At 43.9% G+C, this 24271-nt stretch overlaps 1 protein-coding gene across 2 annotated transcripts; it reads left to right on the forward strand.

The window, feature by feature from the left end:
- Positions 1–1587: 1587 nt before the first annotated feature.
- On the forward strand, positions 1588–23486 carry SLC9A8 (solute carrier family 9 member A8). 2 transcript variants are annotated; one of them, XM_027902587.1, is made up of 16 exons: positions 1588–1629; positions 2064–2242; positions 3955–4035; positions 8765–8823; positions 10827–10910; positions 11449–11550; positions 12388–12422; positions 12961–13104; positions 14350–14488; positions 15652–15757; positions 16462–16578; positions 17660–17742; positions 18867–18978; positions 19417–19637; positions 20710–20856; positions 21968–23486. In XM_027902587.1, the coding sequence occupies exons 1-16, from the start codon at positions 1622–1624 to the stop codon at positions 22097–22099; spliced, it is 1749 nt and encodes a 582-aa protein (XP_027758388.1). In that variant the 5' UTR covers positions 1588–1621; the 3' UTR covers positions 22100–23486. The 2 variants fall into 2 exon arrangements, with proteins under 2 accessions (XP_027758388.1, XP_027758389.1); XM_027902588.1 differs by lacking the exon at positions 2064–2242 and having other exon boundaries at positions 1603–1629.
- The last annotated feature ends 785 nt before the right edge of the window (positions 23487–24271 follow it).

Genomic DNA, 24271 nt, shown 5'->3' on the forward strand with positions numbered 1-24271 from the left:
CAAAACCAGATCAGATGATGAGAGCAAAGGAGGTGTAGGTTCAGTCTGTTGACAGGAAACCAGGCGCTCTCCAGCTCTGCCCCGACTGTGACACAAAGAGGAAAAAACAGCTGCTGCTCAAATCACAGCTTTTTTAAAACTCAGGCGTGTTCTCACCCTTTCGAGTGGCTTTCACTTTAATGTAAATGGATCACGAGTGTCAGCGTCTCGGCCACAAGTCTAAAATTTCATTTTCATGAAGTTCATTGCTGATATTCTGGAGGGCCTTTAAAACAACCCGAGGTATTCATATCAATATGTCTGTTTGTACAACCCCCCATTTATTTCCTGAGCTAGTCAAACGAGAAACAGAAATGCATGTGATGCTGTTCTACGCTGTGTTTCCATAGCCCCTGTCATCCCAGCTCCTCAAACTGGCACAGAGTGGATGTATGTATGCCCATGACTGGCTTTCTAAGCTGGAAGGTGCTAATTAGCCTCATTTTCCAGGTTAGAACCCATGCACAGGAGAGCTTAGAGAGCCAAAGCACCCCAGCAGCCTGTGCCAGGAGGGCATTTGAACTTAGACCAGATAAAGCTGGCCTAAGCTTTATTTTAATTCATCGATCAAAATTGCTAATTAGTTACTCCCTGGTATTTTCACTGAAAAGCATTTTTATGAAAGTTTTGAGGCTTTCTGATTTAGCTCAGTGGTACCTGGGCTCATTTGACACTTTCTCCCTGCTGTAAGGCCAAGGCTCCCAGTGCGGCTGAGTGGTGAGAGCTGTGCATGGACCAGCTGTGCCCTTCCCCAGGTCTGCCCAGCCAGCGGGAAAGGGTGAGGGGACCTGCAGGTGAACAGGCCTAATTTAAAAAGTCAGGACCCATTCCCCGCTTTTAGGCACCACAGTGTGTTGTGGTGCCTTCAGCACACATTTGTAGGCATTACAGCCGTTTCCAAAGCACCCTCTGAAATGAGCCCTGACCTCAGCCTGCCCTTAAACACAGGGGGTGACTGGTGAGCTTGGGAGGTGGCACTGAGGGACAAGATGCCGCTGGGCAGTGGTGGCCGAAAGCAGGAGCCAGCAGACAACAGCGGCAGAAGGACGAGGAGCAGGGCCATGGATAATGAGGGACAAGCTGCACTGGGGGGTGGCAGTTCTGGGGGACGTGGTGCCTGATGGCAATGGCTGAGGGACAAGGAGCAGTGGCAGCCCTGAGGGATGAGGAGGACTGGCAGCGGGGGCAACAATGGCAGCAATGGCAGCCCTGAGGGACAAGGAGCAGTGGCAGCACTGGCAGCTCTGAGTTATGGATGAAGAGCACCGACAGCCCTGGCAGCACTGAGGGACAAGGAGCACCGACAGCCCTGGCAGCGATGGCGGCCCCGAGAGCGGCGGCGCTGCAGTCTCCGCCCCCGCCGGTAGGGGGCGCCCCGCTCGCTGCCGCCCCCGCGCGCGTGGCGCGGGAACCGTGACGTCCCCGACGCGTGACGGGGGTTGGCCCCGCGGTCACGTGACTGCCCTCCCTCCCCGCGCTCGCGCTCCCGCGGCGGTGCCCGCACCCACCATAGAGTTTGCCGGAAGTGGCCGCCGGAGCGCCGGCGGCGCGCGGGGCGCGGCGGGAGGTTGATGCCGGCAAGATGGCGGAGTGAGTGCGGGACCGGGCGGGCTGGGGGGGCCTGCCCCTCCGCAGCCGCTCGCGGGGGTGTGAGGAGGGGCTCGGAGCGGCGCCGAGAGCTCCGGGGGCGGCGGGAGGAGCCGGCAGGTGCGGGCCCGCGGGCCCCGCGGTGTGACTGCGGGCTGTTTGTGCTCTGTGTCAGCCTTCACCGCTCCCGGGGTGCGGTGCCGAGGGTTCGGTGTCTGCAGGGCGCGGGGGAACCCAGCGGCAATCAGCTCCGTGAACCTGAACTTACAGTGTTTGTCTGTGATCGTAGACTGCTTTCAATAAATTACAGCGAATTGGTCAGCAGCACAGAATCGCCGTGACCCGCTGGCTGGTCGGTCTGTGCATGCCCGCAGTAGGCTGAGTCTCTGTCGTACCGCTCCCATCCAGTATGATCACATCTTGTATTATCCTGACAGGTCTGCAAACGCCACCCACGAGGCCATCAATGCCACCCTCCACACTCTGCTGGCTGCTACAACCAAGCTGGTGGCACCCACACCTCCCAAGCCCATCCTGCCAGTCCAGACTGGAGTCCAGGCACAGCAAGAGGAGCAGTCCAGTGGCATGACGATTTTTTTTAGCCTTCTTGTTATAGGTGAATGATGATCTGAAAGTCTGTTAACCTCTGTTAAACGTGCTCTGTGCCTGAGGATGGAGACCAACGCACAGTCACGGTGGTTTGGTTCTCTGCTGTGGGATACTGCACAGGGGTGTGGGAGGTTTGGTGTGTGACTGCCTGACCCTCCCAAGCCTGTGGAAGGCTGGGGACCGTTGCAGATCTTCTCACCACGGTCTCAAAGTGCAAACAACATGTTTTAATTGTCTTTGCCTTTACCAAGCACCTGGCGCTGTTCATGTGTGGAACAGACGTTGTCAGGGTGGCCTGTGGTGCTGGGCAGAGTTTGAGAGCAGTGTCGGTGTAGGTGTCAGTGTAGAGGCGTTTTGGATGGCAGGTGCTCTCCAGAGTTTTCTGTAAGTCTGGGCTGTTGTCTTTCTTCAAGAGAATGTAGTTGTCTCACCTTCTGCTTAGAGCAGTGCTGGATCCAGAACTGTACCAATAACAGAATTCTCAGGAGGGTGAAAGGTTTGTCTGTTTGCCTTTCTGTGCTTGTGCTTCGTTCTTCCAGAGCACTGAGAGACTTCTCTGGGGCAAACGGGTCACCCAGTGTTCTGACTGGTGATTTTTCCAGTAGCAAATGTAGGAAATGAAAGGTATAGAGTTGGCAATACTGTGGCAACTTCTGCGAGTCATTTAAGCTTAAAAAAACCTCCTACTATTAAGTGCAGCGAAAGGTAGAAAGCTTCTGCTTACTTCTGAGGTACCTGTGTGTCTTCAGAGAGGGTTCCTCTGTTCCCAGAGGTCACTGACATACTGGATTTGAACAAAAGAAAGACCGAGGCAAAATGCAGTAGATCAGAAGACTTCTAAGATAAAAATAAAATTTCTGAATATGTGTGTCTCGTGGATTTTAAAAGGACCATTCATGGTAAAATCACATTCCCAGGACTTACCAAACAAGCTGTGATTTTTTTTTTTGGGCTATATTCCAGCCTGTATGCTAGTCTGATAATGTAATGGATCTTAAAAGCATCACCCTGGGGGCAGGGGAGTTCTCTGAACCAAGTAAAACCGGTATGAAAGCTTATTGTTCATCATTATTCCCATTCATAATCTCTCATTTAAGAGTGTTGGAAGGTGAAGATGAATGTGTGGGCCCCGCTCTGAAAAGTGGCCTTTACAAATGTTCTGAACTGGAGCAGCTCCAGGAGCAGATCGGTCCTGTGTTGTGTCAAAGCCGAGCCCCAGATGTAAAGTGCCTGAAGTTCCTGAGTTGAACTCCAGCCCCATGTTTCTGTGGCTTGTTTGTGTGTTCAGATGACACTGTCACAGTCACATCCCTGCTGTGACTGTGATCCATGTTCCTGTGATCTGTGGCTTCCCTGCTGCTGTGTTGCTTTGACTGGGCTTTCCCTTGCGGGACATTCGGGTGTCCCTCAGCCTGGCACAGCACTCGTGCCTGTCACTGTAGCCCTGAGAGGTGCCTGGAGCAGGTGATGTGCTGCCAGACACAAGCAGAGCAGTCACACACAAGGAATGGAGACCAACAGCTCAGGAACATCCCAAGCTGCCGTAATATTTATGGTGGTGGGAGCTACTGCTGAGACTATGGTGCTTTTTGGTTTGTTGCCAAAGCATAGTCTACTAAATCATTAGGAGAAGTTTTGCTCTGTGAAATAGTAGAAATATTACTTAAAAGTATATTTTATTCTAACACTTCTAAATCTACATTTTATTTCCCTTCATAGCTATTTGCATCATATTGGTGCATTTACTGATAGAATACCGGCTTCATTTTTTACCAGAGAGCGTGGCTGTTGTGTCTTTAGGTGAGTAACCATGACATTTTTATACTGGATTTGTGTTAATCCAGGGACTGTCTGTAGTGGAGATAATGCTCTGTTGTATGTTAACCATCACTAGAAAGATGCAACAAACTGCATGCGTTGAAGAAAACAACTAATTCATAGAGTTGAATTCATTGAAGAAATAAATGAGCATACAGGCAGAGATTGGCCCAGGAAAATGACACCCACAGGGATGTCACTACCGGGCATCTTCCTCTGGTGTTGCATCCTTAGTGTTGGAGACGTGCAGCGCTTTTTGGCCACGAGGCTCCAGCCTTCCCTCTGAAGTGGTACATGTGTTTGTGCTGTTAGAATTATGTTTCTGTGTGTGATTTTAATGTAGCTGGGGACTGCAACTATCTTGAAAACTTGCCTGGACTGCCAGATGCTTAACTCTCCCAGCAGTACCATGACAAGAGCTCTTCCTATGACTTGAGGTGTAACAGTGGCACCCTTCATGGAGATTAGGTGCTAATTTAGTTTGAATTAAACTTGGAGTATTCCTAAGACTATAGTTCTATGTTAGGGTAATCTCATGTATTTGTATGCTGTGCTCCTGATTTTGTGAATGAGGAGCAAATCAGGCCATATACATGTACCATTTTCTCTACAAACTGTCTAATGTTTGAAGAACCTGGTCTGAGTATTCCCAGCAGCAGTTTTTCAGCTGTCTCTGTGACTTGTCTTACGAGATTCTGTGATATTTTTGCTGCTATTACTAGTGACACTTTCACTGACAGCTGTTCTAAAAATACCACAAGAAGACAAAGATGCTTAGTTATAATCCAGTGTAGCTCAAAGGAGTGTAGAACTGGTTGAGCAGGTAGATTTTTTACTTTCTCCTGGGCTTGGCTGGCATCTTCTCTCATATTTTCCTAAGTGTGTTTTTACACAAGTTCTCAAGGAAGGAAATGAGCTTTCTGGTGCTTGTCAGTAACTTATGCTATCTGGGAAAAAGGGATCTTCTTGCATCTTGCGTGCTAGATGGAGAAAATCTTGGAGGTGTTACTCAGCAGAAAGAGAAGCATATTTTCTGGCAGCACAACTCCCTGCATTTGTAGATGACTGTGTGTGGTGCAGGCCACATCATGTTACTCCCATAGTAGAAGATTTTGAAGCTTCAAATGACATTCACTTGCAAGGCCCTATATGAGTTCCAGTGTTTCTGTGCAGCTAAAAACCAAACAGACCTGTAAGCAGCCTGTCCTGGTGCTGGTGTGGATTTTCTGGGTGTTTTTTATAGCAGCAGCATCTCTCAGACTTTTGTGCTTTTATGCTTCTGTCCATGACATGGATCAGAGCTGCTGCAGCTCACCCTGGCTCACGTTGTCATCCCCACAGAAACCACCCAGCGCCTGATTCACTATTGGCACACTTCTCTTTCCCTCCCTCCTTATTTCATTGCCATGGACAGGTGAGGTGTCTGGTGAATGTATCTCCCCATGTCCTGAAAGGTTCCAATGCTATCCCTTTAGTATCCTTCCTCTTTATATACAAAAACCCAGGTGAAAGGTGTCGGTTTGGCTTCAAATCAGATTAGTTACCTTGGCTGTTAAATAGCTAATCTAAATTTAAGCATAATCCCCAATATAAAATTCAGCAGTGTATTGATTGCTCTTGCTGTGGCATAGTTTTGGATTTTCTTGGCTGTCATTCTGCATATCCTGCCACAAGCCACATCCTGGCAGTGCAGAGTAGAGGTGTTGGGCCAGCTTGTGTCCCTGCTCCTGCTGAGCTGTGCAGAGCAGCAGAGGCACAGACGTTCTTCTCTTTCTCATTCTTGGCATCTCAGAAGCAGGAGAAGGATTTTAGCTGTTGGATTTAAGTACTGGTGTGTCCTGTGCTCCTGTCAGTCCCAACAAAAGCTTGTTTATGAAACAGGGAGGTTTCTCGCTGGGGTTGTTGCTGCAGCTCAGGCTGGGTCAGCAGCTGCACCTCCTGCGGTCTCACGTAGAGGCCATGCAGGAACTTGCCGGGGTGGGTTTTGGGGTGAACCAAAGCAGAGCTGCAGCCTGTCCCCCAGCCAGGCGACATGATACCAGCACATGCAGTTCCTGGAAGTCAGCAGAGTGTTATACCCAGTAGCAGCCCAGATGTCCTGTGTAGTTTCGGCCTTGCTTAGTTTACAGACTCAGTCAAACTACCATCGGCGCTGGTGACAGGACAGGGCATCGGGATAATCACTGGAATTTGCAGCTCATTGCTGCTCAGTAACCCCCTGGGACTGTCAATGCTCTGCACAGCTGCAAGAGCACAGCTTGAGTTTCAAGTATCCAGTTCTGTGAGCAGTGCCAGAAGTGAGGTGTGTCCTACTTTGGCTTGTGAATTACGCAGCTGTTCTCAGGAAGTTATTGAAGGCTAATAAAAGTGGCAGCAGAGAAGATAGGTATGATTTTCACAAATGCTTTTCCTCCCATTGTCTAAGCTGCTCGGAAGTTTCTGGTTTATGGTTTCTAGGGTGTGTGACTCTCCTGGTGGAGAGGTCAGGAACACATTTTCTGAGGCTGGATTTTGATCTTCATCCTTAAAAGTTGATGGAATTTCATTGGTAAAAATAGTTACCAGAAAAGTTTTTTCTCTTTGATTTGTTACTGAGTTTTAACGTGTTCTCAGGAAAATAAAGGTTGGTTGTAATAAGCAAATTCCTATAAAATTTTCAAAAAAATGGGGCTTAGATTAACTCTTACAGACTTAACTTTCCAGTTAGCCCCTTGACAAAACTGATCTGCCTGATTTAATAGAACTAGCTGATCAAAAACTGTGTTCACTCATCTAATAAAGGAAGAGTAAAGATGTATGGGGCAGGTTTTAAAAATCAGCATCGAAGTTTGGACCCTGTTGGTGATGCATTATTTTGTGCAGGTCTCTCATGACTTTACTTGGCATAATCTTAGTACTGCTGTGTGTAATATGCAGGTAGAGGTCACTTCTGCTGTGTAAAGGTGTAAGTTGTATTCAGGCCTATCCTTTCCCCTTAACTCTTCTGCTGCCTTTCATTGATATTGTTGTTTAACTTTTGATATCATGCAAGGACCTTTTTTGTCTGTGATGCTGTTGGAGTCATCTTGTGATTAGCTCTTCCTTGAAAGAACAGACTGAGCCAACCTTTAACTTAAGCCTCGGGCTCAGGATAGGGATGTTCAGCCTGTAGCCCCCAGGCCATGGGTGGCCTACTCAGGGCTCCAGTTACCCAGAGTCATGCTGGAGCCCTTCCCCTTCAGAAGAAGTGAGTTAAGGGATTCTCTTTTAAATCCCATCTAAACCTATGTGAGGGCTCTCAGTACTGAATCTCACCACAGTGAGTGTTGGTTCAGGCAGTAGCACCTTCCTGACATCCGTGCTCTCAGGTGTGTGGGCTCTGGGTCTCGTCATTTGGTTTCTCCCCACACAGACTTTTTGTTAAGTGATACAAGTACTGCCTGTACCAGCTGAAGATAGTGTTGTTGCTCTGCAGAAATTAGCAATGTTCTAGGCCTTGGCTTCTGGCCCAGCTGCCACCCCAGGCTGAGAGGCCTAACTTAGTCCTGAGACTCGTGTTTGTGTGCTGTGTGAGTGGCTGTATCTGCGTTCTGTCCTTCAAGGAACAGCAGACCTCTGACGTTCCGTCATTAATGCTTTGCGCTTCCTTTCCGTATAAACAATTTCATGGAACAGTTATTTCTATCCTCAGGGACTGATGCCTTCACAGATCTTTGTATGAAAGAAGGCTTAGGCCTCATGGCTTTGTGTGTGTGACACATCCATCAGGGGTAATCCATGTGATTCTGTTTGTAAGACTCTTTTGTTAGCTGCAGCATGAGAGCATAAAGGAAAGTGTACTTAGAGCTTCTCAGCCACTTTTTACCTTTCATTTGGTGTATTTCTCTTCTACACCACAGTGTTTGACTGTGAAGTCTCCATTCTGTAAATAATAAAACAACAGCTGTGCAGAAACACAGATCTGGAATCTGACTAAAGACAAATTCCTCATAACTAGTTGAAAACATTTTAACAACAGTTTGTGAGTTATATTCCTGACTTCCAGAAGAAATCTTTGTCTTATGTCTGACATGTTTGAAGATGTATAGGAGGAAAAAGCGTGATAACCTTTAACCATTGAGTTCACAGCAGCCTTGATAAAAAAAATCCTTTTACACTCAAATTAGTATTTCTGCATGACTTAAATGGTGTGTAATTCATTTGGGAAATAGTTCTGACAGTGTTTCCACCCTGATCAGAATTTGCTGCCAGAAAGTGCTATGATTTCATTCAAACAGAATTCACTTCTTTGGAGAGGACTGATGTCATTTAAGCTGCTTTAACACTGCAAATAGCATTGAAGTGACGTGAAGCACAGATGTCTAACTCATAACTTCCTGATTCTTCAGCAAGAAGGGTGGAATTTTATTTGAATGCAGCTTAGATGAGAAGTGGTTTTGAGTAGTTAAACCTGTTGTCTTTCTGCATCAGTAAGCATCACACTCTCAGTATGAGTGTTCAGGTTGGGATATCCCAAGAGACAATCTGTTGTGTCAGGAAAAATCTGGAATTATGTAATGTATTGAAAACTGGGTATTCAGATATGGAAACCAAAACCGCCTTGTGTTTTTGTGATTTAGGAATTAGAGACTTGCTGCTTTATGGTTTGCTTTGTTTGTACTTTTAAAACTTGGAGAGCTGATCAGTGATGTGTTTTGTGGCTATTTCAGAATGTTTTCTCGTTCTCTCCTAGGTATCCTCATGGGAGCTTTTATAAAAATCATAGAGGCTCAAAAGCTGGCCAACTGGAAGGTATATTTGAAACAATTAATTTTTAATTGTAGAACAATCCCTAAATGTTTAAAAAAGACTGCTTGTAATAGTAGGGTTTTTTAGAGGGAGAATCTTGGCGGAAGTGTCTTCAAGAGGTGAAGTCTACAGTGAAACAAGGATTTTGCCTCCTACATTTTATCCATACTGTCAAAGCAATGAGCTGTCAGTTAAACAGCCACAAAATCAGCATTTTAAAATACTTTCTTATTTGTTAAATAAAATAATCTGACCGAGATCATGTATGTAGGAAAAAAGAAGAAAGCTTGAAGTGTGGCTCTGATTTGAGCACTCATTCTGTTAACATGGTAAATATTGATCCCATGGTAAATATTGATGAATTACGTGGTGGTTTTCTGGGAAGTGTTGGTCACGTCTTGGTGGGAAATGGGGAGCTGTGTCTGGTTTGCTCACATTGTCAGCCAAGGTAAAAGGTCACATATATCACATTACTATTTGCTTATTTAAGTTAATTTCACTGTAATAAAGTTTAGGTTTTAACAGAGGCTGCCATAATTTCAGATGTGAAATGTTCTAATCAATAATAATTATGAACTTTATTAAATGGCTGTAAATTTCCTGGATACTTTTTGTTTGTCAGACATGGAAAAAATGGAATATTTAACTGCTGGCTATGTCCTTGTACAAGGCAAAACTTGGATGATATCCCTGCCCTAGGAACTTTGTAATGTAATTTCTAGTGATCGTGCCTCACTCAGTGTTCCCTCAAGTTCACCACTAAGACCTTGTGTTTGCTGGTGGCTCTTGGCTACCACGGCTGATAATCACAGTCCTCTTGTTGTACTTTCCTGGTCTCTGCTCCCATGCAGCACAAATGCAGTCCTTCCTTTCCGTTGTTCTTGCCTCCTTGTCCAGCTCTGGTTTCAGGGGTCTTGAACAGTGTAGTTGCTCAGAGAGGTGAGAGTTTGTCCCGGTGCAGTTACTGTGCTGACAGAACCAGGCAGTGTCAGCCATCGATGCACGGAGCTGTGCGTGCAGAATCCTGGACTAGAGCATCTCAGTCTAAAGGATGAGTTTTGTTTTCTAAGCCCCCCAAATCCTTTAAGATGATTATCTGTGGTACAGGCAGGAACAAGACTTTAAAGAGATGAGGACCTCTGTTTTGAAAGCTGGGGTTTGAACAGAACATTCCATCAGCTGTTTAACCTGGATTTAAACAAGTTAATCGGTGCTTGCAAAGGTGACAAGCTCTGCTGGGGGGGCAAGAGGGAGAAGACAGGTGAGTAGAGAGGCCCACTCAGCTGGGAATAATTTCCCTTCTTTACTTAGTCTGCCTGCAGAAAAAACAGGATGCCAGGCTGGGGGTACAGCTCCATGAGCAGTATTAGCCAAGGGATGAAATAGGTGACAAAAGAGTGAGGGCACCAAAAAATAGCATCTTACCTCATCCTGGGTGCTGTTTATATCACTGTGATGGCAAAAAGGAACCATCAGGAATAGTGCCATTGAATTTCAGACAGAAATTGTATTTGCTGAGAAGAGTCCAGCCTCAGACTCCTCCCAGTGGTGTGAGCCTGGTCTCCTGCAGGTGCACTGAGATGATGGTGTGATGAGCTTTCCTTGGTCCCAGTTAACCTGTTCTGTTCAAACAGTGACCAAGAAGTCACCGTTCCTTGGCAGTCCGTACAGACTTCAAGCTGTGAGATAAAATGGGAGTACTTTTCATGGAAACAGAAAGACTTTGCCATGAATAACCTGTTTTCTCTGCAGCTTATTTGGAGGCAGTAATTTAAAATAAGTAACTCCTAGATTTCTGTCACTGGGTTGAAAAAGAACAATAGAAGTAGCAGCCCTGGAATAGCTTACTTTTCTTCAGTCTTTTACTTTGTGATAGGAAGGGAGAAAGATTAGTGCCATTTCATTTTCCAACAGAATTTTTTAATAATTTACCTTTTGGAAGATTTGGTGTTATTTCAATAATGATGATGATATTGTTGAAATTATGATTCATTTTTGTTTTGCAGGAAGAAGAAATGTTTCGTCCAAATATGTTTTTTCTGCTTTTGCTTCCACCTATTATATTTGAATCTGGATATTCACTGCACAAGGTCAGCCCCTGCCAGAAACTCATTTTGCATGCTGAGGTTTTGTTTAGAACACATTCTGCTTTTAGTTATCTTCATGAAGTTTAGGATAATTGCATTAAATTCCATTATAATAACCATTAGGGAATTGAGAGTGCAAAATTTAAGCCTCTTCAACCCAGAGTGCAGGGAACATTGGTTGTTACTGATAACTGGTTGCTGGCAAGCTGTTGGGTGTGTGCTTTTCCTTGGCTGGAGAGGTTTCTTACCTCATCAGAGCTGTAAAAGGGCTACTGTGAAGGAGGCAGACCGGGAAGGAGGAGGATCAGAAGTGGGGAAGGTGACGTCATTCCACAGATAAAGAAGAGGAAAAGGTTTCCAAGGGTTCTCACCCCTTGCCTGGGAACCTGTGTTTCCATGGACGTGTCTCACAACACTAGTCCTGGCCAAGGGGGCTATTATTGGAAACCCAGTTGTGAATCAGAATCTAATTTAGATGCAAACCCAAACATGAGATTTCCCTTGGGCAATTTTCACTAATTTACTTGTTCTTATTTTCCAGGGTAATTTTTTTCAGAACATTGGTTCCATCATCCTGTTCTCTGTATTTGGCACTGCAATATCAGCTTTCATTGTAGGTGGAGGAATCTATTTCCTGGGCCGGGTAAGAGTTACTGCTTTGAAGCACTTCAGTATATCTGCCTTGTTGTTTGAAAGTCCATTTTTCGAGAGCAGACAAACATAGTGAAAGTGGATTCCTGAGTCACAAAGTCCAGTTCCCTGCTCTCACAAAGGCAATGTTATACAACCCTTTCCATGGATATTGCTGGGGAGGCTGTGGAGTCTTCTTTCCTGGAAATACTCAAAGCCTGTCTGGACACAGTGCTAAGTAACGTGTTCCAGGGGACCCTGCAGAGCAGGGAGGGTGAGCCAGGTGACCTCCAGTGGTCCCTTTCAACCTGAACCTCTGATTCTGTGACACAGCATGCTCCATGTTGAAAGCAATTACTTTTTGTAACTTACACAACCTTCCTATCACAGGGCTGTTCTAAAACCTGTATTCTCTAGAGCCATCTTCTGCTTTCCAATATTAAACTTACTTGTTCTTCTCTGTATTTTTTTTTTTTTTTGATTCTGTGGTTTGGTGTTTCCCATTGATTACATATAGACACAAATATTTATCTTTTCTCTCAGACTTCATTCTGGTAGGCCAAGCATTTCATACTTTTCCTTTTTGCCCTTCAGATTTCTATTCCTTTGAAGGCCTTAGTTATTCTACTCACCTGAATCTGGTCCAGTTCCATCTGGTCTTCTCTGATCTTGGTTGACCAGAATTGTAGCAGTAAATCACTGTTGGAGGGCAGTGTTAAACTGAGTAACATCACTACTATGATTTTTTTTTTCTTGATAATGAACTTGGGATTTGATGAATAGTTTCATTTTTAAGAACAGCAGAAAACCACAGTTGATTGTGATTTTTATGTTTTACCTGTTCTTTCAGGCTGATGTAATTTATAAACTCAACATGACAGACAGGTAAGCTCTTGGTGAAAATGAAGCTTTCTTCCATATAACTATAGATGGGAAATGCACTGCAGTTGGCCAACTTCTGGTTAGTGTTTAGATTGCTGAGGTTCAACATTGTATATGAAACCAATAAATAGATCAAAGACTTCTGTACCCTATTTATTACACCCATATTTCCAAATTGTACTGTACTGTATTCTATTCTATTCTGTGCTCAGTGATTTTTCTAGACAGATACTGGGTATTTTAACCAAACTTTAAAGTTAAGATTTGTAAACTTTGATTAGTTGCTATTATTAATAAATATAAGGGCATAACTTCCTTGTCCAAATCTTCTCTTAAAAGTCAGAATAAGTTTTCAGTATCAACATAGATTTTTTTTCAAGAACTTGGCAAAGGATCAAGTTCTCAGGAATGGGAAGAGAGCATAACTTACCACTGTGTAGAAACTGTAGCACAAAAGTCTTTGTTACATATTGTTCATATAACTTACTAGGTATGTATTTTTCTTTCATCTAGTTTTCTCTTTTGTTTTGTGTTCTCCCAGTTTTGCATTCGGCTCTTTAATATCTGCAGTTGACCCTGTGGCTACTATTGCCATTTTCAATGCCCTCAATGTGGATCCTGTGCTTAACATGTTGGTTTTTGGAGAAAGCATTCTCAATGATGCAGTCTCGATTGTCCTGACCAAGTGAGTGCACTGGAACTACACGTGTGTATGGGAACAGCAACCACTTTGTTTTCTGTCAGTTAGTTATTCAGAGATACAGTAATTCTGCCACCTCCATTTAGAACAAATCGTGTATTTCTGGTGTAAAAAGGAATTTCCTGTGGTCCTTCTTTGTTAAAAGCATGAGCTGCATAGGCAGAAGACAGTTAATGGCTGCCTTATTACCACTGCCTTATCTCACTGATCCCAGATAACTGATTGCTATCTAATTCCATTCATTTATCAGCTCTCTTTTTGTCTGCTTTCCTAACAGCAGCAAACCAACACATCACCCTTCAGGCTTGCACAGAAATGTTCCCCTTGCCAAATACACCGCTGTGTCTCTGTCACTGGGCTATGCCCAGAGTCCCACTGCAGCTGGGGGGGAGTACATCAACATCTATGCAATGGTTGCATATTTATGTCGGGGCTGTCACAGCAAAGAAGGACATCCAGTATCCTTACCTTTTGCCCGTGATAATTCTTTGGGGCTGAAAGAGTAAAAATGGATAGATAAATCTTTGTGTTATTGCTGAAGTCAACAGATGTGACTGTGATTGTATAGAAGCAGCAGATATACCAGGCAGGTAGTGAAGTCAGAGTCATTTGCCAGTGAACTAACTGTTTTTACTACAGCTGTGGTGCTTTTATGGAAGGCCTTGAAGGCTAACAGCAGCCAGAAGGAACATTGGTTGGAATCCATGCATTCTTTGCACAGAATTTCCATGAAATGCATTCCTGAAATTCAAAGAGGTTTCTCCTCTTTCCTCCTTAGGGCTGCCTTGTTTTCCTTTGGTGACCTTCTCGTCTCTCATCCACACCTAAATATTTGATGAGAGTTCTTCCTGTTCATTGGTTCTTCTTGGAGGATCACATGAGTTTTTACCTCTGTAAAATGTGTTTTCTTTCCCTATTCTAAGTTGGAACATTGTTTTGAAATACTGGGCATCACCATAGCCTATTTACGCCATTCTGGGATTCTTCAGAGGAGCATTGCTGGATTTTTAGCAGAATTAGGTTTCCCTTTGGGGATTACACTAAGGCTTGATTTAACGTCTTTTGACATTCCTCTTGTTATATATATCACAGTAAAAGCCTTTTAAGAGTGGTAGCAACAAAGAAATGGGAGTCTTTTTTGTTGTTGTGCTCAAAAGATGTTTGATATTTTTGGATCCAGGCTTGGAATGTATAACCATTTCTTTTTATTTCTCTTTTAATTGTATCTAGCACAGCAGAAGGTTTGACAAGGGAAAATATGTCAGATGTAAGTGGATGGCAAACCTTTCTACAGGCACTGGGATACTTTCTTAAAATGTTCTTCGGCTCTGCAGCGCTTGGCACACTTACTGGTCTTATTTCTGCATTAATATCCTTTTTTCATTTTGGTGATACATATGTATAAATTGGTGAACTTCAACATTCTAATAGTATTTTTCTTTCCTGTCTTCTGCAGCATTTCTTAGGGGATATTTCTTATGAGGCATTATTTTGTTGGCTGAGGAATTTGTCATGCTCATTTTGTTTTTATGTTAGTGTGCATGAATGTGTATTAAGAAGTCACATCAAATTTTTATGAACATAATTAAGGTCTGAAATGCTGTATAATAGCTTTTGTGCATTGGAGTGTTATAAGATATGGTAATTGTTTTGTAAATTCAAAATATATTAATTCCATTTCAATACCAATCCATTTTTACAAGCATATGGCTCCCTTTTTTTACTTGCATAAAACAGTTAATTAAAAAGAAAGAAAAGCTCCTTTTCCCGAGGGCCTTTGAGTCAGCCCAGCTCATTTGTCCCTATGGATCATGTGCAGGCAGCTGAATGCAGGCACTGTTCTGTTTGGATTTACACTGGGTTATATTTTGCCTCTTCCACTTCCATGAATTGGTTGCTAAACAACCCAGAAGCTTCTCTGCTGAGATCAGGAAGGCTGTTTGCTGTAGTCCAGACACCTTTGTTACTTCTCAGGGCTTAACTGTTAATCACTGCAGGTGATCTGGGCTTGTACAACAGTTGTTCGTGTCAGCTGGGACACACTGGCAAGTACTTCGTAAACAACAAGAGCTGAATGTTTGATTAAATGTAGACATTTTCCCTCTTGGTTCAGCAGCCTGATTCAACAAACTTTTAAATTATTCCATACATCACCACAAAAGAGGGAGACAGATGTTCAAGAAAAGCAGCTTATTTGCCCTTTTACTGTAATTTATGCCTCAAAGTATATTGATTTACCTGTTACTATCAGTATTGTAGAGGCACATCAGTAGCAGATCTTTTTTGTCTCCATCTCTGTCCATTCTGACAGACTTCCACCAGCAGTAGCTTCTATATCAAACTTTCCTCCTAAGGAATTACTTATCCTTCCGTACTGGAGTTGTAGGCCAATGTGTAGATTTTATTGGCTATTCAGTAGAGAAGTACATAGAGCATAATCATTGTTTTTTAATGGAATGACACAGATGAAAATATTTCTTTGATTTTTTGTTTGTTTTAATTTACATTTTTCCATAACATTTCCCTGTGTACGTGCTAAAGCACATTGATTTAAGGAAGACACCCTCCCTAGAGTTTGGGATGATGATTATCTTTGCTTACCTTCCTTATGGACTTGCAGAAGGGATCTCACTCTCAGGTGAGTAGCAAAATGAGTCTGTGCAAGTTTCTTTGATAGGGAGTAGGAATTATTTGTGTCTCAGAGGGCCCCTAGTGTTTTTTTGGGTGTTTTGTCATTTCATCTGTTCTTACTTTTAAGTTTGACTTACTTTAAAGAAACGCTGTTTTCTACTTCATATTACAGAAGATACAAAAGGTAATTGCAGCTGTCATCAGCATTTGTTAGCCACTGTAAATACTGGTATTGTCCCCAGCTACCTTTGCCCAAAACAGAATTAAAGTTTCAGGTGCATGCTGCAGATCTCAGCCACCTCAGCAAACTTAGATCATGCCCAGCCTACTGCCCTGGGGTGGTTTTCTGCCTGTCCTCAGTGACACTGGGGAAGTCAGCTGAGACCAGAGTGCTGTGTGTGTCTCTGAATACTTGGTAAAGGCTTTGCTGAAGGCCAGAAGAAGAGGTGAACTTCTCCCAGCATTCTGTAGGAGCAAGTACAAAGACCAGCTCTATTTCTGCTGGATGCCCAGTGTCTCTGACCTTGGCTGATTTAAGTGGGGATGTTAAGGCAATGATCTTCCTGTCCTATTTCCCAAAGGAAAGAGGGAAGGGATGCCACAGTTAGTGTAGTTCTAATAGCTAGGGATTCTGCTTGGTTTGTTTTTTTAATCTTGGGTTGTGATTTTAGTTTTGGTTTCTTCTGTTTACTGCCACATTCTTGCCTACAGGTATCATGGCCATCCTCTTCTCTGGCATCGTGATGTCTCACTACACACACCATAACCTGTCCCCAGTCACACAGATTTTAATGCAGCAGACACTGAGAACTGTTGCTTTCATGTGTGGTAGGTGCTGCCTACTATTAATATCTAGTATTAATAGTTTCAAATCTTAGTCATGTGAAATGTTGATTCTCTTGGGAGCAGCAGAGGTGTTAATTTGCTTCTAGGCATTTGTATGTCCATGGTGCTTGTCTTCAAGAGAAGAATTCCTGATAGTGGAGGCTGGAAGGCACTCAGAAGTCACCTTTCCTGCCACACTGGATAAAACATGCAGTAAATCTCTCTCTCCCATCCTGCAGGCTCCTGCTAAGATTTGCCACGAGATTGATGACCAAATAGAGATCTCTGACTCGTTTACTCCTCTGGTCTATTTTTAGCTGTAGGAGATGGGGGTTGAGTAGTAATTTTTTAATGGTTTTGTATATGAAAATCTACTTGCAAAAACAACAGCTTCACAAATGGAGATGTTTTTGGAAGTAGTGGTACAAGCAGCTCAGTCCCAGAGCCTTTCCAGTTCCTCCTACAAGGCAAACCTTTGAAGAAACGACATGTTTCTGTATTACAAACATACCCCTGTGTTTTGGGGAGATGCCATGAGTGAATTCCGTATTGTTTGCTGGAGGATGCATTTTGAATGTTGTCAGGGAATGGGTCTGCTGCAAACTGAACTTAACCACTCCTTAACTGAGCAGCAGCAGCTCTTCAAGGTTTAGTCTGAATCTATTACAAAAGCTAAATAAGCCTGCATTCAGTCAAGTCACTGTAAAGGAGTTATTTATGAATAACCATGCAACTTCTGTAGCTCCTGGTCAGCAGCTTTATATATAAATTATATAAATATATATGTATACATATAGCTCCTATATGGCTCAAGTTAAAAGTTCCTCGGTCTTTAGAATGAGGTTTTGCTGGCTTTGTTCTTGGCTTTGACGCCTTGGTAATTTACAGCTGAAAAAAGCCTGCACACAGCACTAAGTGCTGTCCTCTGCCATCAGCCTGGCCTTTTGCATCGCAGCATTTAGGCCTATTTTGTGCATTCAAAAGTCAGGAAATACCATTTTATGTACTGTATGTAGCGATTTATAATAGGAGAAAAAAAGGTTTTCTAGAATTGTTTATTTAAGGTGTGATTTCTCTTTTTCAGAAACGTGTGTTTTTGCATTTCTTGGGCTGTCCATTTTTAGTTTTCCTCACAAGTTTGAAATGTCCTTTGTCATCTGGTGCATAGTAGGTATTTACTTTCTTCCATACATTTTAGATGCATTTTGCAATATTTCTTACTGGGGAAGGGACGTTACAGTTAAAAGATTTTAGAATCTTAATTCTTTGTCTTTGTATTTCACTGTAGCATATTCACATATTAATTATGTTTCACATGGAGGTTCCCTACATCTGTTTCTGTAATAATTGTTTAATATCAGCAAGAAAAGTAGAGCCAAATGAACGAAATGGGGACCCATTTCCAGTTGCTTACAGCAACATACACTGACCCATTTTAGTGCATGGTTCAAGGGGAGAATTGTTACCTACAGCTTACAGATAGGAATATCAGCACAGGGAACTGCTCTCCCTGGACTACACCCAACTTCCCTATCTAATACGTATCTAAGGTGTGACACTTCCTCCTGTGTAGCATTGTCCCCACAGGCATAATGCAAATTGTGTAAATTTGGGGTGATTCATAAAGGAAAACAGCACAGCCCTTCAAGGATCCTGCTGACTAATTCTAGGATATTTACCTTACCAAGGTCTGTTTGTGGTAGCTCTGAGACAATGCATTGAGAAAACTGTGCCTTTCTCTGAGTTAAACTTTTCCCTGTGTTAATAGTTTGCCATTAAAACAATGGTATCTTTTTTTTCTCTTTTCCCCTCTCAGAATGTTACTTCAATATGTGGTATGTTTTATAGCCATACCCAGCAAAGTGTTGAGAAATCAGCATGTGTGCTTTTTGTTTGGCTTCTGGCTTTTCTCTCTGAGGAACTGGTCCATGGGGAGACAATAGAATAGACAATATTTCCTCTTGGCTGCTGTGCCAAGGGAATGATTAAAGGAGCTGAACAGACTGAACTGAGGAGAACTTTTACCCAAAGTAATTCTTGGTGTCCCTGGAATGCCTCTTGGGTTCCATTTAGCTATTATAAGTAAAGCAGCCTGGTCTCCATTAGTGACAGGTCTGGATTAGTTTCAGTTAAGCAGACAAAATTTTTCAAGAGTTAAATTCCACAATGCCCTGTGCTGAGAAATTTCTCTGTGTTCACTGAGCAGCTCACCTGCCTGTGAGCAAAAAGAGTATAATCACCTGCTCTTGTGACACATCCCATGGTCTTTTGCTTTTGTTCCTGTTTTTCAGGTGCTGGTTCTGTTTGGTAGAGCAGTGAATATTTTTCCACTTTCCTACCTACTCAACTTTTTCCGTGATCATAAAATCACCCCCAAAATGATGTTTATCATGTGGTTTAGTGGTAAGTTAAAGCTCAAAATACAGAGAACCAGAAAAAAAATGTTTTATCGTTTCCGTTGTGTGGGCCACTCTAGGAGGAACTGGTTTTCCATTAGCTGAGCAGAATTCAACTGAACATTTGCACTGGTCTCAAACCCAAGTGGGACAGAAATGTCCTCTTCCCCCTTTGTGGTGGAGGACTATGCAGTGGTGAGCCCACTGAAGCTTTTCTGCAAAGAGGCTGCTTGTCTCTCCAGGCCCAACAGCTTCACAGTTTGAACAGCAGTGCCTGAAGTTCTCAGGCTCGTTTTAGGGTGGGAACCAAGTGATTGATAAACACACACCCTAGGATTGTAAAAAGCCTTTTAAAGCTGGGGAATTCCTGTTGAGTTCTCGGGGTGCTCAGGACCAGCGCTGCTGTTGGTTCGCTCTCCACTGATGTGCTGCTCTCTCCGATAAGGTTTACGTGGTGCCATTCCCTACGCCCTGAGCCTCCACCTGGGCCTGGAGCCCATAGAGAAGCGGCAGCTCATCGGGACCACGACCATCATCATCGTGCTGTTCACCATCCTGCTGCTGGGAGGGGGCACCATGCCCCTCATCAGGCTCGTGGACATCGAGGACTCCAAACCGCGCAAGAGGAACAAGAAGGATGTTAATCTGAGCAAGACAGAGAAGATGGTTTGTTCCTCCTTTTTTACTGAGAGGATCACTATGCTTTGCTGGTTTTTGTTCTTCTCAGTTTAAACATTTTTCAGGGCTAGTACTTAATTTTTTACAAGAAAGTAAAATGAAAGTGATGAAAAAAGCCAAGGTGGTAGAACAAGGCCAAGCGATGTAATTTTAAAATATCCCGAAGACAGAGTTTGGTTAATGTTTACATAAAATAACTCAGGACAAAGGGAGGAGAATTAACTCTTAACTCAATCCAATTATAAATAGATCCATACAGATGAAAGTAATCCCTGTAAAAGCATAAAGCAGATGATAGAGGATTGAGTCATATACAGTGAGAAAGTAGTTAGTACAGTGTGAGACAGGAGTTAATCATAAAAGGCAGATGGAAATTATTCTGAAAAAGTCGAAGCAAAGGCCACGAGAAGGTGGTAACAGCAGCCCCCCTCTGACTAGACTTTATTTTAAAGCAATTTCTGGCAAAGTAACAGAACTGACAAAACCAACAGCCAGTTTCTGGAACATCTTGTGCAAAAGGCCTGAGAAAATAATGCATTTTTTGCTTGTTTTTCCCCAAAGCACTGAACAATATATGCAGAGTATTGTTCTGCAGGATCTTAAGAACTCATTTTTTCTCGTGGCATGAGGTTGCTTGCAGCCTCCAGAATTACCTTGCACTGCCCACGCAGGGATGTGCGCGGGAGAAGCATAGGGACACAGCTTGTTTGCAGTGGGACAATGACATCGGTGGTGCTTGCTGGATAAAATCATTGTCCAGCTCACAAGAGAAAACCTGCACACTGGAAATCTGTTCTCAGCAACAGTGACAGTACAAAACATGGAACATTTGAGGCCTTTTTCCCTTTCAGCGTGGAAAGGGAAGCTGAGTGGCTCTGGGAATTGATGGCTGAACAGACTCAGACAGCCCTAAGCCCTGGGAGGCTGGGGTGATAATTTCTGTATTGTTCCAGAATGGGAACTGGCTGTGAGAAGGAAAAGCACTGGGCAAGGACTGAAGCAGGCTGGGGGAATGACTGGCACATCTCTCAGGTTATTCCAATATTTGTGTTTCTTCTAGGGAAACACCATAGAATCCGAACATTTATCAGAGCTCACAGAGGAGGAATATGAAGCCCAGTACATAAAACGCCAGAACCTCAAAGGGTTTATGCGGCTTGACGTCGAGTATTTAAATCCTTTCTTCACCAGAAGGCTCACACAAGAAGTAAGTCGTTCTCATTTTCTTGAAGAAACGAAACTGGAGTTGGTTGTTTCCCTCAGCGTCGCGCAGGGCTCATCATGCAGCCACACAACTTGGGCATTAGGGACAGTGAGACGTCTGTGTACTGCTCGTGCGTAGATAGAGCAGCTGTAATGAACAGCTGCACTGTAAAAGCGCAGGTTGGATTAAATGAGCAGAGTTTTTAAAGTGCTGTCACACACAGTTCCTGCCTCTTATGTCAATGGTCCTGTGACTTCTGGGGCTGTGCAATTTCTTGGAAATATGCACCAGCGTTGCAACCTTCCCTTTTCAGACTGCCTCACTGGGATACCAGAGCTCTGAGGCTGTAAGTGCAAGATGACACCTGACTAAACTTAAGTGTAACTTAACACTGAGTGGCTCTGAGGGGTGTAAATGCTGTGTCATTTTCACTCTCATGTCTCAGAAACCTTAGACTCCTTAGCCACATAATTCACCCATTTTCCAGTTTGCCATAGAATTAGGCATTCTGGCTGTGGACTGGATAATTTTATGTAAAGTGTGCACATTTCATCTTCCTAGCCTTCTCAAAAGCACTATTTTTCCTCTTGTTTTGTACCTTTCTTTTCAAAAGTACCCTTTCAGCACTTTCCCACAAAAACTAAAGGCATTTTTCGCAAAACCAAAAAGGAATCAAGAAACCAGAGTAAGCATCTGATTTGTAGTTGGTAGCCAAAAGCACAGGCTGCCATCCAGATGGCAACCAAAGGCTGGAAAAATAAGCATGTGAATCAACACAGTAGGCCACAAGCTTCCCAGTGTGCCTGGGAACACGAGGAGGAGAGTCAAAACCAGGTCCTCCAGACAGCATTAGGATTGTTGAAACACACAGAGCAGGACTGTCTAAAAACACAGGTAAAAATACCCCTCATCAAAACTATCATCTGTGGCAATAATTACTGACTGAGCACTTGATAAATATTTTCTGGTAGGAAACAGAACTGCTTTGCATGCATAGAGACCAGGAGCGGATTGTTTCCTGAGGAGTGTGTCCAACTCGTCTTTCTGTTTTGCTCTAACACACGAGTGGTGGTGTAGCCAAGTAACAAAGTGCTCTGTTTTGCCTTTGCCTCAGGACTTGCACGATGGGCGCATCCAGATGAAAACCCTGACAAACAAGTGGTATGAAGAGGTCCGACAGGGCCCCTCGGGGTCGGAGGATGACGAGCAGGAGCTGCTGCAGCAGAGCGGGGCAGGAGTGCGGTGAGGGTGTGTCAGAGCCTTCCAGAGGGGGGCCAGTATCCAGAGTCCAACTGCACACAAGCTGGAAAGCAAGGGATGAATTTTCAGATTTCAGACACATCCTGTGCTACGTGTTTAGGTGAAAACCACGGCTCTGCTGTTACTGTTCAGGGAGGGAAACCCACACGTGTCGGGCACTGGATGGCCTGAACGAAGAACCCTTCGTTCAGACTTTACTGCATAGCAAATTCCTGCAGCCTGTTGAAAAGCTGAACCATCTGCCATGAAATGCTGACATTGGTTAATGGAAGGGCTTTTCCCATTCCAAAACCTGCTGCGACCACACGCTGCAGTCCAAGCCATTGAGCGGCTCTGCAAAACAGAAGAAATTGCACTTTACCTTTCAAATATATATATTCCTTCACAGCATGAAGAGTCTTGACAGTTTATACTGTGACTTTTTTTCAGCACTAGTAAGGGAATCTGACTGGAATAAATCTGTGATTTATGGGATTTGCACATTATGAACCCAGAGAAGATGCATACCTTGACAAAAGCAGATGTTGCACATACAAGGAAGCACCTCTGAAAACATAGTTTTATCACTTAAGGAAGTCTTGATTTCTGTTTTATGGGATTTCTTGTTTTTATACTGAGGGATCTAATCCACAGTACTGATTGTAGCATGGTTTAGGGGAGTGTGGGTACTATGACACAGTGCAGAACTGTGTTGCAAAGTGTAGTTTCTTTTCCTTGGCTAAAGCCAGTTGCAGTTGGGTTTCTGTAATTGGCAGTTGCTCCTTGCTGCACTTTGGCTTCAAATCTTAAAAAAGAGCAGCTTTTCTATTTCCTAATTCGTATAGTGTCCCTAACACTCCAGAATTCACCAGTGGAATTTTTAAACTTTTGTGGAAGCAAAAGCAGCACGTACATGGGGAAGAAGAGTCTACAAAACCTAATCTAAGTACAGGAAGGTTAATATTGCATGTGGCTGAAGCAGCCTCGGCCAGGAAGTGCCAAACAGCTTCCTTTAAGCTGTCCCATTTGTTAAGGAGATTTGTCTCTTCTGCCTACATTATTTCAGAATCTGTGGCATCATTGTGTTTGTTCTCCACGGCCCTGTGTTTGCTCAGCATTGCCAACACCTGAGCACACGTGTTTGTTGCACATTTGCCATGGTGACACATGCAGCAGTTTGCTCTCACTGCCAAATTCCTCCTTAGTCATTTGCATATCCACTGTGGGGATAGGAATTGTAGTTCAGCACCCAAATCTGACATGCAAATTTTTGCAAATGTTTGTTTCTGAAAGTGTGAGACTTACTTTTTTGGTCTGGTTTTGCTACTGAGGTTTTTTAACCACTGCTTATCTGCTGGGAGAATAAAAGTTAAGAAATGTATTTAGAATCCTGACCCTGTGTTGTCTGAGCAGTTTTTCCTGCTGCCCTTTCCCTGCCAGTTCAAAGGGCCTCATCCTGGAGCTGGAACATGCACTGGTGGGTCTGAGCAGGGCGTGAAAGCACTCGGGGCTTGCTTTCTTCTTGGGAGGGTCTGTGTGAAAATCGAGCTTTTTTGTCACCCTTCTAGACCCCAGTGGCCTGAATTACTCTTTAGTTACCCACCAGCCCTGCTGGCTTTCTCAGCTTGAGCCCCTAAGCCCTGGAGTTGGGAGGAAGGCCCCTGGGAGCATCTCCTGTCACCGGCGGGGGTACATGGGTGGAGCTGCTGTTACACGGGGGTTAGCGCTGTGCCTGGGCCACGCTGCAGTCCCAAATCCCGCTGATCCCAGTGGTTTTCCCGGTGGGATCGCGGGGGTTCCGCGGGACCAGCCCCGCACCTGCCGCCAGGTACGCTGGGCGCTGCTGCCCCCTGGCGGCCGCCGGCGGCACCGCGCCCGCTCCTCAGGACATCCCACAGGGATTCCACAGGGAATCGAGCAATTAACTGCTGGAGCTGGAGCGGTCATCCAAAATGAAGACATTTTGGATGGTTTAATTTAAAAGCAGCTATTGCAAAATTGAAGAAAATATTACACTTGTCTGAACTTGGAATTAAGTGCGTGTTCTGAGAGAACAAAGCTGCCTGACTTCCTTATTCTAGAGCAAAAAGAAGTTTTTACCTTAGTGACCCATTCTCATGTTCATTTATTAATACATTGGCTTTCCTGTCAGTCGTTTCACAGTTTGGAGTTCTTCACT

Source organism: Empidonax traillii, unplaced genomic scaffold (assembly GCF_003031625.1).
Source record: "Empidonax traillii isolate 1590-97213 ecotype Southwest subspecies unplaced genomic scaffold, ASM303162v1 scaffold890:size686501, whole genome shotgun sequence".
Lineage (NCBI taxonomy): Eukaryota > Metazoa > Chordata > Aves > Passeriformes > Tyrannidae > Empidonax > Empidonax traillii.